The sequence below is a fragment of the Anticarsia gemmatalis genome, chromosome Z, assembly GCF_050436995.1.
Source record: "Anticarsia gemmatalis isolate Benzon Research Colony breed Stoneville strain chromosome Z, ilAntGemm2 primary, whole genome shotgun sequence".
NCBI classification, from domain to species: Eukaryota; Metazoa; Arthropoda; class Insecta; order Lepidoptera; family Erebidae; genus Anticarsia; species Anticarsia gemmatalis.
Window position 1 is genome coordinate 18,447,556 of NC_134776.1, and position 13,480 is coordinate 18,461,035.

Genomic DNA, 13,480 nt, shown 5'->3' on the forward strand with positions numbered 1-13,480 from the left:
AGTTTCTTGCACAGTCCTGAAAGAATTACATAAACTTGGCCAGGATGTGAAAGGCCTAATCAAATTGTTATATCGGGACAAGCACCTTCACACACTAAGGGATTGTATAAGGTTTTAATATCTAATAGAAATCTTAAATTGATTTCAAATTTCAGGACGATTACCACTCATTGCAAAAATAGTTTTACATGATATTTTGGCAGGTAACTAGGATCTGCGGTGACGCTAACTGCTTTTGTTGTTACGCGCTATCAAATATCATACATTAAGGTATGGATGTACCAATAGTTTTTTCTGTCGACAGTGTCGGGAGCGCTCATGAGACAGTCGTGCCATCGTCTGCTTGAACACCAACAGCCGGGAGGGGAAGAACCCCCTCTATACTCACCGATAGACCAAATTTCAGGTAACATTGTTTCACCGCCCGTATCTCTCTGCGCTAGAGTTCTGGAACAAGTGACAAACTATGAATAATATAGAACCTGCCTTCTCGTCGAATATAAAACAATGTTCTGACTCATCTGTTCATGCAGACGCTACATGGACGAACAATGAGCCGAGCCTGACGACGTAGCAAGCAACACCCGGAGCGTCAGATAGTATGAATTGTATCAAACTTCATAATATATTACTGAAATTTCGAGTATGACGGGGTTACTTTGACAATTTGCGGCTAATTAATACCCATACGAAAAAGATAATTGTAATATGAGAATGGTCAATTGTATAGTCCTTTTAAAGCTTGTTTTAGTAATTCATAGGGTGTAAATAATTTTGCTAAATAGTCAAAGTTAATCAAAGTAACCCCGGAACTAAGCATTTGTCAATTTAGATACATTAATGGAAGATAGATGAAACTAAATGGAAGAAAAAAAATTGGGTTCATAGATCGGCAACCAAAAGATTTTGGACTTAATAAAAACATTGTCCGGTCTACACAGTCGAAACGGCAGTACATAAATCGTGGCCTTTGCGAATCAAAATTTGATTTTGTCCAACTAGAAAGAGGTTTTTGATATTATATAATAATATCTTAAAACAAGGACTGATACAATTGGCTATCCATAACCTTCGGCCTCGAAATGTGCCCCAAAACATTAATCTTTATATTAATGTCCGCGAGAAACGCGATTGTATTCTATATCCCTTTAATATCGCCATTTGCGATTATAAATATAATTTTAATAAGCCGCCATTGATATTATCTATCATACCATTAATTTTAGTTGACAAATTGTTCGAGTGAAACTCTGAAATATTCTTGTTTTGTTAATCGTTCGTCGTTTGCTCCAGAACTCTAGCTAAATGTGTACATTCAATGTAGTGTTATGAATACATAAGTTCACAGCAAACTTTGGTAAAAAGGTTTGAAAATCGCAGCATGTGTTTCTCCAAATCTACATAAAAAATGTTAATATCTGTGAACGTTTACTCATTTGACCACTTAAGTATACCAACCAGCCATCTTTTCTTTAAGCTCAACAATCCAATTGAATCCTCAGATGGATCTTAGTTCTCAGTTCCCATTTGCATAACAAGTCAAACATGTATCTTCGTATCACATAACACGTTGGAATTCCAATTGAAGCCACTCCACAATTAGAGATAACTATCACTTTCTAAATGAGTCAGCGCTTCCTAGTAGTCTGCCGTTTATTCAATTAATTTTCACTTGGAAACAAGTTTGCATCTCAAGGCAGACGGCTCCACGTCTCTGACGTCATCGTTGTACTACTAAATGGGTCACCGTGGCCTTCATTCATTCATCCATCCTTCATTGACTCCCGGTTCAATGTCTAGGAACGTAGCACTACCTACGTGCTGCAAGTTTTCAAGTTTGCTGAGAACTTATGCCGGCCGCGCTTATACTTAATGTAATTAAGACGCCGTTATACCGGTGGCTCGCTCGTTATTGCACTTAGATGTCTTCCGTTATATACTTTGTCAAGTTATGCTTTAAGTTCGAAATTGATGATCTATTAATATTTATGCCACCTCCGTGATGAAGGTGTGACTTGAAATACTGTGGTTACGTTTGAAGCTGCTAATGGAATTACTATGTTTCCTTCAAAATCATAACAGCCGGCCACATTATGGCTTAACATTGTTCTAGAAACGTGAAAGCCGTAATCGGCTTTTGTAAATGGAATATAATAACGGCGAAACACATAAAACAATTTTGATGCAGTACATAAGCCAATTAGTTCACTTTACATCATTTACGCCACAAATTGCAAAAAGTTTGGTACGTTTAAAATCAAATTAAAATAACACGAACCACAATATGTAGTCAAAACAAGCGTAACGATGGCCACATGAGCCGCCACAATCATGTGAACAGCGATACAGCCGCGTGCCGATATAACGGTGAAACAATATCCATTATAAATTCAATCATTTCGTTTTTAATTAATATTTTAATTATAATTGGATCTTTGCTCACAATCATAATTGTAAAGTTCTGTATTTACATAGCTTATAAGCGTGGCCGCTTTAATGTGTAACTGTTTGTTCATTTGGAGCATTTTAACAGTGCTTTTGTCTATTCTGCTTTAAAAATTGCTTGTTCATATTCGAATAAGAAAAATTGTTATTAACTTTATCGCTTTAAGCGTGGATAAACTGTATAAATGCTCTAAACATTGGTGTGTAGTATGTTAGATGCACATCACTGCAATATCACCCCATGATGACAACAACAAAATAAGTGTATATTATGTGTCACAAAGTGCAACTCTAATACATGTGCTTGACTTCTATCGTAACTCCATTATACATTTCATTGCTCTATCTGTCTATGTCATAGCTAAAACGTTAAAGGTATTCCGAAATTCTAACCACCAACTCAGACATAACATTTCTCTCTGAATCGACAAATTCAACACAGAATATTCTATTTCCGCAGTAAATCGTCCGTTAGATTTAACTGATTGCAATTAGTCTTTGAAGTGCAAATACATTCAACTAAAATTTGAAATAAATGAAGCGAATAAAGTGGTACTGTATTCCTATTGTACGATGAAATGTTTCCAACAAATATTTATAAAAATGTTAACTATTTAAGCGTACTTAAGTAGCGTGGAATTTTACAAAAGAACAGCTTAAGCCTCTTATGAAAGTTGCGATCCACAATGAAAGGTGTATTCTTGTGTGCTGAAAAGGAAATGTTTTACTAACTTACACTTGTGAAATATAAAAGTATTACAACCGTATAATACAACTTAGTTTCTGAGTTAGAAATTGTTTGAAGTCTTCGATCAATTTGGATCTTTCTCAGTTCGCTTCGATTTCCCAATTGAACCATAATGCAGTTCTATTGACAGATTGGAGTATAGTTCGACCACAGTTTTGGGTTGTATCGAAAACCGAGGATGTAGACTAAATAAGTCTTATACTGATTTATTAATTAAGTTTTATTTAAATTCACATACTGTCCGAATTGGTTAAATCCACTCGTCGACGCTTATGAAAAGCAGATTTTGAAGAAATTGTTGCGGCTCAAAGTTTATAAAACGCAGCAATCAATGAAATGAGCGATTATTACTAGAACACCATGATAAAGATTAAAAATAGAGCCGGTTTTATTTTATCTACAGCGAAAAACATCAGAACCCATTCTGGTAGGACGGAAACCACATATTTCTATTAGATTTGTGGACATCACATTCCAACGTGAACCTTCATTCACATTCAGAAAGCTAAAACAATAGCTAATAAGAATATTAGACAGACATACATTTCAAATAACATACAAGTTGACAATTCAACTCTCGCAACAGTCCAATCAGTGGTATTCCATTTCCCAGGCTTCGACGTAGCCTTCACCAACTAACTCGGTTCCGTTCAACAACTTTCCAATACCCAATTTGTAGATAGACACGCCTAGTTAAAAGTTAGGCGCAGTTAAGAGTTCTATGCACCATGTTTAGACAGCGCATCGTATTGAACATGCGACTTTGTATCGCTGTTCACAATTGATATTCCCTTATCTTATTTTTGTGGGCAAATATTTTGAGTTCAATATCGTCTGTCTTTTGTTCCTTTTCAATCTTGATTGGTAGTAGAATTATTATTTACTGAATATAGTCTAGGTTCAGGCTATTTAATGACTGGAGATAGGTTAAAAAAACAACTAAATCCAGCCAAATAAGACCATAAGGTATGGTTTCGTGCCTTGTATAACACGAAGGCGCCCGGGGTGAATCGTTCCATTCCGCCTATGGATTGGTCACCCTAAACATATAATACATACAATACAGTTGCAATTAGTATTGATTGCCGTAATTAAAATATGATTTCTACAAGTTGGAAACTTGAAACTTGGATGCATATTTACTGGGTTTCGTAGATTTTGTTAAGTTTCATATACACATACGACACGACATTTAACGAATACTACATCCAAATCGGGAAGTTTTTGATAGCAGTCGTTGGCTTTCTCGCTAGGTCGTATTTCTTTATGGAGATGGCCGTCGAGTCTTAGATTTTATAGACTTCGAAATGGCAACTAGCTGTGCAATTAATTCAACACTAAAATGGCTCTCACATGAGATCCGTAGATAGCTACACGTATGACGTAATATAGCTACGAGGTGGTCCGTAGCATCTCGTAGCAAGTAAATCACGTAGCCGTGCGATTAATCGTAGCGGTTTGTCGTAGCTACATGGTATGTAGCGCATGTGGGTACTTAACGGTAAAATATAGGTTCTTTATAAAGAATGCGTTTTCCGCATTAAAAATCTAACACTATTCAGTTAGACACTGGATACTAAGGCTAGTTGATAGCTGTTTAACAGATTTTTTAAATTCGCTACAGGTATAGTTACAGGAAGTCTTTTGTACCATTACATATTCCAAACCACTGTCGCCTTATATTTTTCGAAAGCGCGCATTATCTTTTTTCTTTTCGTCCTTGTATTGTCTCAATGATTTCGTATAACATAAACAAATCGTTAAAAAAATTATTTTCGACTAACCCTATTCGTGGAAGAATCTTGAAGAGATTATCGGCTTCCGATGAAAACATGCACTGGATTACCGAGCTATTTTCATCTTTAATATCTAATATTCGGTAAAGTAAGATTTCTGCTGAGGCTTATATTTTAATCCTCGGTGTTTGATTTTTTACGGATCGATAAAGAGTTTGAACTTCAATGGCAATAAAATTAAGAAAAATCTTCGATCAATTTCATTCGGAGCTCGCACTAACCTTCTTCGTACTTCTGCACCCGTTCTATAAAGAGATCACTTGATGTTAGATGCATGGAATGCGACTGTATATCGTGTCTGTAAGGCTAACTATCATCAATGCACAAAAAATGTGTTTACATCTACCATTCTACCGTGTTTCTGTTCATTCATTGGCTCATCGTTCAATCAATTAGTACCATTCATTTACGCACTTTACTTTCAATCAAATTTATTGTAAACAATCTGCACTAATCGCGTTACATTTTAACTTATGTTTTTGAGTTTTGCAGGTTTGATATAAAAAAAGTCAAAATTAAAAATTACGTTAAAAATCAGCGTAATTTCTCTAAAACCATATTTTTTCTAAAAATTCAAATAAATTATGTTCTTAAAAACAACAAGAACACTAAAACTAAATGTAAAAACCATATTATTTTCTCTTTTTTTCAAATTAAACCTATTTTTATTTCGATTTCGTAACGCCAAAAATTCCGGCCTTAATTTCATTTACATACCAGTTTGTGGGTATCGGTACGACCATCAAAATTGATTAGGGACCATTGTCGTGGCCATTGAAGCTAATTGGCAAGCGGTGTAAGGTTCGATGCAGGGTAGGTAACACCTACCGAACAATATTATGAGCCACGCATCCTCAAAATTAAAACGTAAAGTCAGTTAGATCCACAAACTAGGAGATGAGGCGGCGTTAGAAGGCGTACTCGCGCGGCGACACTTACCGAGCCGGCAGGTTGTGTAAAAAATAAAATAAACGAGTAGTTTTCACGCAGTGGTACCTGATCATGTGGCCCGGGAGGGCGGAGGCAAGCTGACACGATATGCGCCGACGGAAGAAGACGAGACCACACTCAGGGAGCTTCTACTTAGGTACGTGACACTAGCGACAATACAGGATAGCTTTCCGCCTTTAATACTGGCTTGATTTGCATTCGATCATAAGGATCTCTCTATGTGTCGATGTGTCTACTTCTACATTATGTTTCACCTTGGCTTGGCATCCTATCTCGTATTACAGATATTGATGCGTTCGATAAGTCCAATCGCGGCGGCTGATTCATTCACAGTTCCTCTCATAACATCGGACAGTATCACCGCGACACCACGTGGTTAGCATCGATGGCCACGACTCTGTGACGTGTCCCGCTATCCGGACCATCGCTTAGAACACTTGCATTACACCAGTACAGTTGGGACAGTTAGGACGGGAGTATTGCTTGCATGGGTGTGGTTTTAACGTTTTTGTAGTGTTTTAAATCAAGTGTTTATAGACATTTAGAAGGCAATAGACGTTTTGATTCCAAATTTTTCTTTCAATGTAATTTTGGTTCTCTGAAAATGAAAGTTTCCGAAATAGCGTTCGATAACAAATATTGATAAATCACTGCATTCACTTCTGTATATGTCACCCTTCACTTTAAAGATTTTGCTGATATTGTTACAAATCAACATCATTTACTTCAACTGGCACAATGGTATTTATAATTCACACCAAACACTAAATATGTTTCAATTACGTCATAAAACTTATTAAAGTTCCACAACGCTCAAGATCATTTTATTTTTGTGGGATTGTTACAATCGTTCGAATAGTTTGTACTTAAACAGATTATAAATAATAATTTATGAATAAAAATCGAACGACAGACCGAAATAACTAAATATTCTTTTCCTTTAACAACGAACGAACCATAAATGAAATAAATACCAATAATATTATTTGATATGATAACAAAATATTGGTTTACTTGTAAACATACGGTGTTATGTTGATAAACATTGACATAAAACATAAGTAAGAGATGTTTATGTCTCCGAACTAATTGGACTTGCCTGCCGCGACTTATCGCTTCTCTGGACGTGTGACGTATATAAACAATATGTTTGATAAACACAGTAAATTAATCGTTTGAACGCCGATGTCTGATAAAAACTGTATCATTCTTCAAAAAAGAGTCTAGAAGCTTAAACAAAGCGGATTCTTTTAGAAAGTTAAATCTTGTTGATTTACGGATTAACAGTCTATCAGGTCACGCAGGTATTACGTTTTTAAGTTTGTCAGACACTGAGGTTTAACCGAGAATCATTCACTCACAACTGATGATAATTGTGTCGTGGAGCGAGTGAGGTCGCGGACGTATTCTCGTACTAATGTGTCGATTGGGTGGTCAGCCTACAGCGACAGGTGAGCGTGATGAGCATGAATCTGTCCGCCAAGCTGGACGACCTGCAACGTGGGGACCGCCAGCTGGAGACCACGGTCGCGCTCTGCGAGATCCGCACCCAGCTCCAGGAGTTGACCAAGAGTGTGGAGTCATGCCAGAGTGAGGTCTCCGAGGTAAGAACGCATTTGTTTATCTTTGGTAAAACGTAAAACGGCATTGCCAAATATTTCGATATGATTTGTTCTGAGTACGCGATCAATTCTACTCGTAAAATTGAGTTTCTAGAAAAGATTTTATTCACAGGAAAACATTTAGTATTCAAATTTCAATTAAGCGCTACATTATGTTAGGTTCGTGTGATACATGAAAGGACTTGCAAATAACATCGTCGCAGTTATTTCATAAACGACGTATTTCTCAGTAATAGAAAATGTTTTACATCAAATGAACACTGTAGGTACAAGCGAGTCATATTTACTTTTGAATACAAACTTTCATGTGAGGAAAGTTGGCACTTATTAAATATGTGCATCCTAGAAAACAGCAAGGTTTTTCATTTAAAACGAGCTACAAACTTCTCAAAGACTGTACGGTTTTTTTATAAAGTGATATTTGTAGAGTGCCGTTTTATTGCGACATAATGTGTAGTTAGTAACAGTTATTAAAAGTTTTTTCTTACTCCATACACGTATTTGATTAAAAAGTCATATTCAAAGAGTTTTAAAGTGTAGCTTTTGCGTTATTTTTATTCTAAATCTTACCCACATAGGTCGGCAGTTATCGAGTTATTTCTAAGTCTCTATTTGAATTTAGTATTATCAGCCATGTAGCAGGGAATCTGCTTAAAACGTAGGGATTAAATAAAAACATTTTGCTTCCCGAACGATGAAGTACCTCTCATATTCCTTGAAAACCAATTGTGATATGTATGGACGATAAACCTACCACCACGTACAGGCATAGGTACATTAGATATCTACTTAATCCCCACCTTTGGCGTCTTGCGCCGTTCCTGAGTGAACATCTAAGCATCTCTCAAAGGTAAAGGAGTAACAGACGGACGCATAGATTTTCCTAACTTAGATACCTGACTCTGTGCATAAATAATTTCTACTACGATGGTGCAACTTCAAAGGACACATACAGAATTTTATATGTAATATGCTTCGCGTGAACAATTTCAATATGAACACGTTTTACACTTGAAGAGCACTCAGTGCTGTAGCAAATGCAATATATTTTATGAAACTTCCTTTATTAAATAATAAATATATGTATGTGCGTTCTGTGAAAATTCCATATGAGCTATACTTGAAAATTTTAGATTTCTAGTGCCTTTGGAAGTGCACCTAATCTAATACGTTGCCTCTTTGTCAACCGAGATACGAAAAGATGGTATGTAGGTACGTAGGAATCGAAATCGAATATTCTTCAAAAATGTTCTTTGTTGGTAATCATTTTATGACTTACTGTTTGTTAGTCCTTTGTGAAGTCATACCTCTATACACAATTTTTATGCTACAAAGATTCTTTATCTACTATTCTCAATTTAAGATTTGACTGACCACATTTACCTCTAATTTATTCGAACTAAAACGTAGGAAAAAGTACCTGAAGTTAATTTCAGCATCATAACAGAGATATTAAAAAGATCTTATTAGAAATTGGAGTTGCATTTCCAAAACGAAAATACCAAAACAATTAGAAAAACGTAGTAATCAAAAACAAACATATACAAACCTTAGCGTTATGAACCAATAATGTAGAAACTCGAGCGAGGTATCATGTAGCTCATTCTAAAGTTCTGTGAAGCGGAGTTACGGAACGCCTATAATATGTGCTTCAGCGCCTCCATATAACGATGGTATTACTGCTAGTGATGCCGCATGGAACATGCAAGTTGTTAAGCTGCTTACGCCATGGAACAAGCTCGATCATAAGCTGCCTGGCAGATACAAACTGCGAGGAATAGCGCCACTAATAACATTGAACATGCACCTATTAATGCCGTCAATAATATCGGGGACATGTCATGTCAACAGTATTAAAGTGTTCCATAGAAACCTCTCATTAGCAGGATGATGTTGTATCAGTTGAGTTAGCATAGCAGGAAATCTATATCCTGTATGTCTATGTATATCTATTATATATATAAGTAATATCATGCCTGTTACACTTATGTAGGCAGAGGTATATAACAAACACCCACATTTCGCCATTAATGTTTGTTGTAGGGTGAGCCTATTGCCATCTACCGCGCACTTTATTAGACGACGGGCCACTATTGAGATATATCCTAATATAAATAAATTTTAAGATATTAGTACTTTACCGATCCGGGAATGGAACCTGTTAATATGTACTCTCCTCTTTGCATCATTGACTATCATTATCACTTACTTACTCCGATGCGATGGCTCAACGTCCCAAAATGTGTCTTGGCTTCCGACACGAGAGAACAATATATTGACTATCATTATATGACACATCATTTAACTTATATAAATTTATAATTAGATTTTGATTAAGCCCAAGTGTTTAAGTAACATAACTTAAAGATATACTCTTAAATTGGAAGTAGACGAAGATATGTTTAGTTTTTTTATTCCAATTAGACAATATTCCACAGCATTTAAATTAGAGATACGACGCGAACGATGTAAAGCAATTACCAATGCCAATTACGTGTTTATTATACTCGTGCAATGAATGAACTTTACAATCAAAACAATTGGAAAGAATATAATAGGTACTTTACTTAACGAGAGGTCAACTAATTAAACGTATTTTTAATTAATGTGTGCTTAAAGAATGAAAATATTTTGAAATGAAAACTGCGGTAAGCAGGAATCGATTTCGTTGATTTAGAAAAGATTATACATTCTTATTGGGAGTAAAATATAACACCTGATACAATGAGTTTATCTGGCTGTCGTGTGTTCTGATAAGACGAATACATTCTAGTAAGTAGAGTTCAGCAATCGAAAGGTGCAATACCTAAGTATTAGTAACAAATCTAAACTTGGAAGAAATCATTCTGCCTCAATTCTTACCGTGTGTGTCTAGCTGATAGATAGTAACTTAAATACACATTTTATGGCTATAGGAGTTATTTATTATTATTAACTGTTCCCTAGAGTTAACTGACAAACATAAAATAATAAAATTCCTTCGCATATGTCTGTAGAACTATAATTTCTATAAAAGAAATAGAATCGATCCGTATAATAATAGTCTAAATAGCGTAATACAAATACGGCCAGATCAGCATAGAAACGGCTGGGCTATAAATCGCTCAATGATTTTACGATCATGCCATAGGATCGCGTGCCGGCCCATCGGAGTCGCGTGATCACCCATGCAGTTTGCCTTGCAACTCCGAACGACAATAACCACTAAAATAGCTTGTGATTTATTTCAAACTACCTACCTTATTACGGTTCGTTTCATACATAATATCTTATTGAACTTGTATCAATCAAGTTGCTATTTCTAGTACATTGGCTTGTTGTTTTAAATTATTCAGTTTGTAATGTTGGTACGACTGTCTACAGGGTTGCAATTTGTATTGTTCGCCGTGGTTATGTGAAAGATAGATAGGCAAAAATGTAATATTAGTGTTTATTTATCGTTCTTTATCTTCAAAACGGCGGAAAAGATTCGAATAAAATTAGGCACAAATAGATTGTGTCGAAAAAAAATAGGCTTACCTTAACGCGGGTAAAACCGAGGGCAAAAGTAAGCCATTTATAAACACTAGTAAGCGTAGGTCTTACAAAAGTTCATACCAAAAAATTACCTCAACATCAAACTAATAATATCCGAACACAAAATAATAGCTCCACTAGTTTCATTCAATATAATTGTAGAGAAATTACCCGAAAATAATTCCATTTAGCTTTAAATTTTCTAATTGTAAACAAACAGTGGTCGTACAACAAGTTTTGGTAGTACGGCGGTATGAGGTGGGTAGTCAGAGTCCCCGCGCATGTAGTTTGTAAGGCCGCCAGATGGGCCCGCGCACGACTGATAGTGCTTATTCCTGGAAACGAAGGGGGAAGCTGGAGTGAGCCATCACACGAGTTATTTTGAACGATCGAACAGGTGAATACGAGCATCCCACGTGCATTCTGATTTGTAAATAAACATTGCAGATGAGGAACTAAGTTTGTGTTCAAGTTTCTAGTGTAGGATATTTTGTATAGAGATTATTGCTTACTTTATGAAGTGAGGAGTAGTTTTTGAATAGTAAATGAGTGTATTGAGATTTTATAAGACTTAAATAGTAAATTACAAAAGCGGGATTGAGCTATTGGTATATTACCTATTATTTTGCAGATTTGGATATTATTTGGCCGATTTGTAAAACGATAATGGTATGTTAGGGGATGTAAATGTTAGATTGTAGATATGCTAGGTTATAAAGTCTAAAAAGCTTCCTATTTTAATTTATAAAGCATTTTTTGATATTTTACTAGTCTGGTTATAAAACTAGTAATATACTGGTTTTAAGTAGGTTTCTGATTGTCATTGTCACTGCTTAGAATTACCTGACACTGTATACTAGTAGTAAGATATATTTATGAACAAAAAATGAGACTAATTTTTTATCTTGTTTTGGTTTATTCAAGTAAAAAATAAAAAGGAGAATATTTCACGGACCCAAATATATGTATTTTATAACATTCAAATAGTCCTGGCACCATAACAGTAGTTTTACTCGAGATTGCACCGGCCGTGAATACAGCTAACGCCATCTATCGGTAGCGCTCAACACTAGCCGTCTGAAACGTTTCACGTAACTTTGAAACTAATGTAAACAGTTTGAAAAGTAATAAGTATGTTTATTTGATTATAAAAAAAATGAAATAAGTAAAAAGAAAGAAAATATTAACAATTAAGATTCGTTTATTTCAATAGTATAGCTAGTAATTGAACTATGAAAGAGTTACGTGTGACCGAATAGATACGTTTGTAATAAGGACTCGTCATCAATATAATTAGAAATCTAAATCTAATAAGTGCTTAATAAAAACGGAAAATACTGACGTTTTAGTTGGTATATGAACATTTTTCTAATTAGAGAGTGTTTTTGACTGTAAACGTATTTATTTAGGAACTTATTCTTATTAGGGGTAATACTTAGATGAAGTTTATGTCTAATTGGATAGTGAATCAGCTATGAAGCTGTTATTTAATTAACTTTCGTCTGTACGTTTTTCTAATTCGGTCACGAATGATTGAACGATTGAATGAATGATTTTTTTTGGAAGCTGTTACTTGCGTAGTCGATTTATTCAACTTAGGTCTAAATTTAATTAGATCCTAAAAATGCGTAAGTTACTCACATTTATCTAAATTTCAATCATTTATTGCTTACTAAGTTATATATAAAAAAGATTGATGGTATAGTCATGTTTTGTTTTAGAATACTTTGATTTATAGACGGATTATTGTAACAATAATTTAACTAAGTTTGGTACTTATCAATGTTTGTAAAAACATTATGCGAATAGTTTCTGTCAATTAGACATAGAATACACTGGTTGATTATTATTAACATCTAAACTTTGTATAAAAATATAATTAAAGCTAATAGAAATTTAAAATCTAGAGAGAGCGTTTTGATTTACCAACTTTCTAGTTTTCTTCTCACTTCTTCTTCTTATCGTATGGTTAGTGGTCAACCTAGTGTCAAAGTTGTTCAAGCCGCCCGAAGGCCTTTGACATGGCTTAACGACTGTTATCTTAGTAGACAACAGCCGGGACTGACTTTTTACGTGCCCTCCGAAGCACGGAGACGCCCAGTTCAAATACCAATATGCGGTCACCCATCTATAGAGTTACCGCGCCAAGGGTTGCTTTACCCACAGATCGTTTACCGACCGGTGAGCGCAACTGGCTTTGGGCGCCTCTTTTCTTTCTTCTAGTTTAAAGGAACGTGCGTCTATACGTGTCAATATTTATTGAGAATAATGTGTGTCGATACACCTGGCGTATATAGTTCATTCTACTTTATATTGAACTAGTTCCACTAACTTATAAGCGAGAAACATATTGCGACTTATAGGAAACCTACTTTCAAAGTTGGACACATCAGTTCGACCTA

General features: G+C 35.3%; 1 protein-coding gene across 9 annotated transcripts in view; it reads left to right on the forward strand.

Annotated features, from left to right (window-relative positions):
* Nucleotides 1–13,480, forward strand: part of Glut1 (Glucose transporter 1) — a 106,137-nt gene that overhangs the window by 77,467 nt on the left and 15,190 nt on the right. For 6 of the 9 annotated variants that reach the window (XM_076134634.1, XM_076134631.1, XM_076134635.1 and 3 more), the window contains exons 3-5: nucleotides 305–406; nucleotides 5,980–6,076; nucleotides 7,379–7,544. In XM_076134634.1, coding sequence (XP_075990749.1) covers nucleotides 319–406; nucleotides 5,980–6,076; nucleotides 7,379–7,544 — 351 coding nt within the window. In that variant the 5' untranslated portion in view covers nucleotides 305–318. Of the gene's footprint in view, nucleotides 1–304; nucleotides 407–533; nucleotides 609–5,979; nucleotides 6,077–7,378; nucleotides 7,545–13,480 lie in introns of those variants that run through there. The other 3 variants (XM_076134637.1, XM_076134639.1, XM_076134638.1) reach the window with 3 other exon arrangements.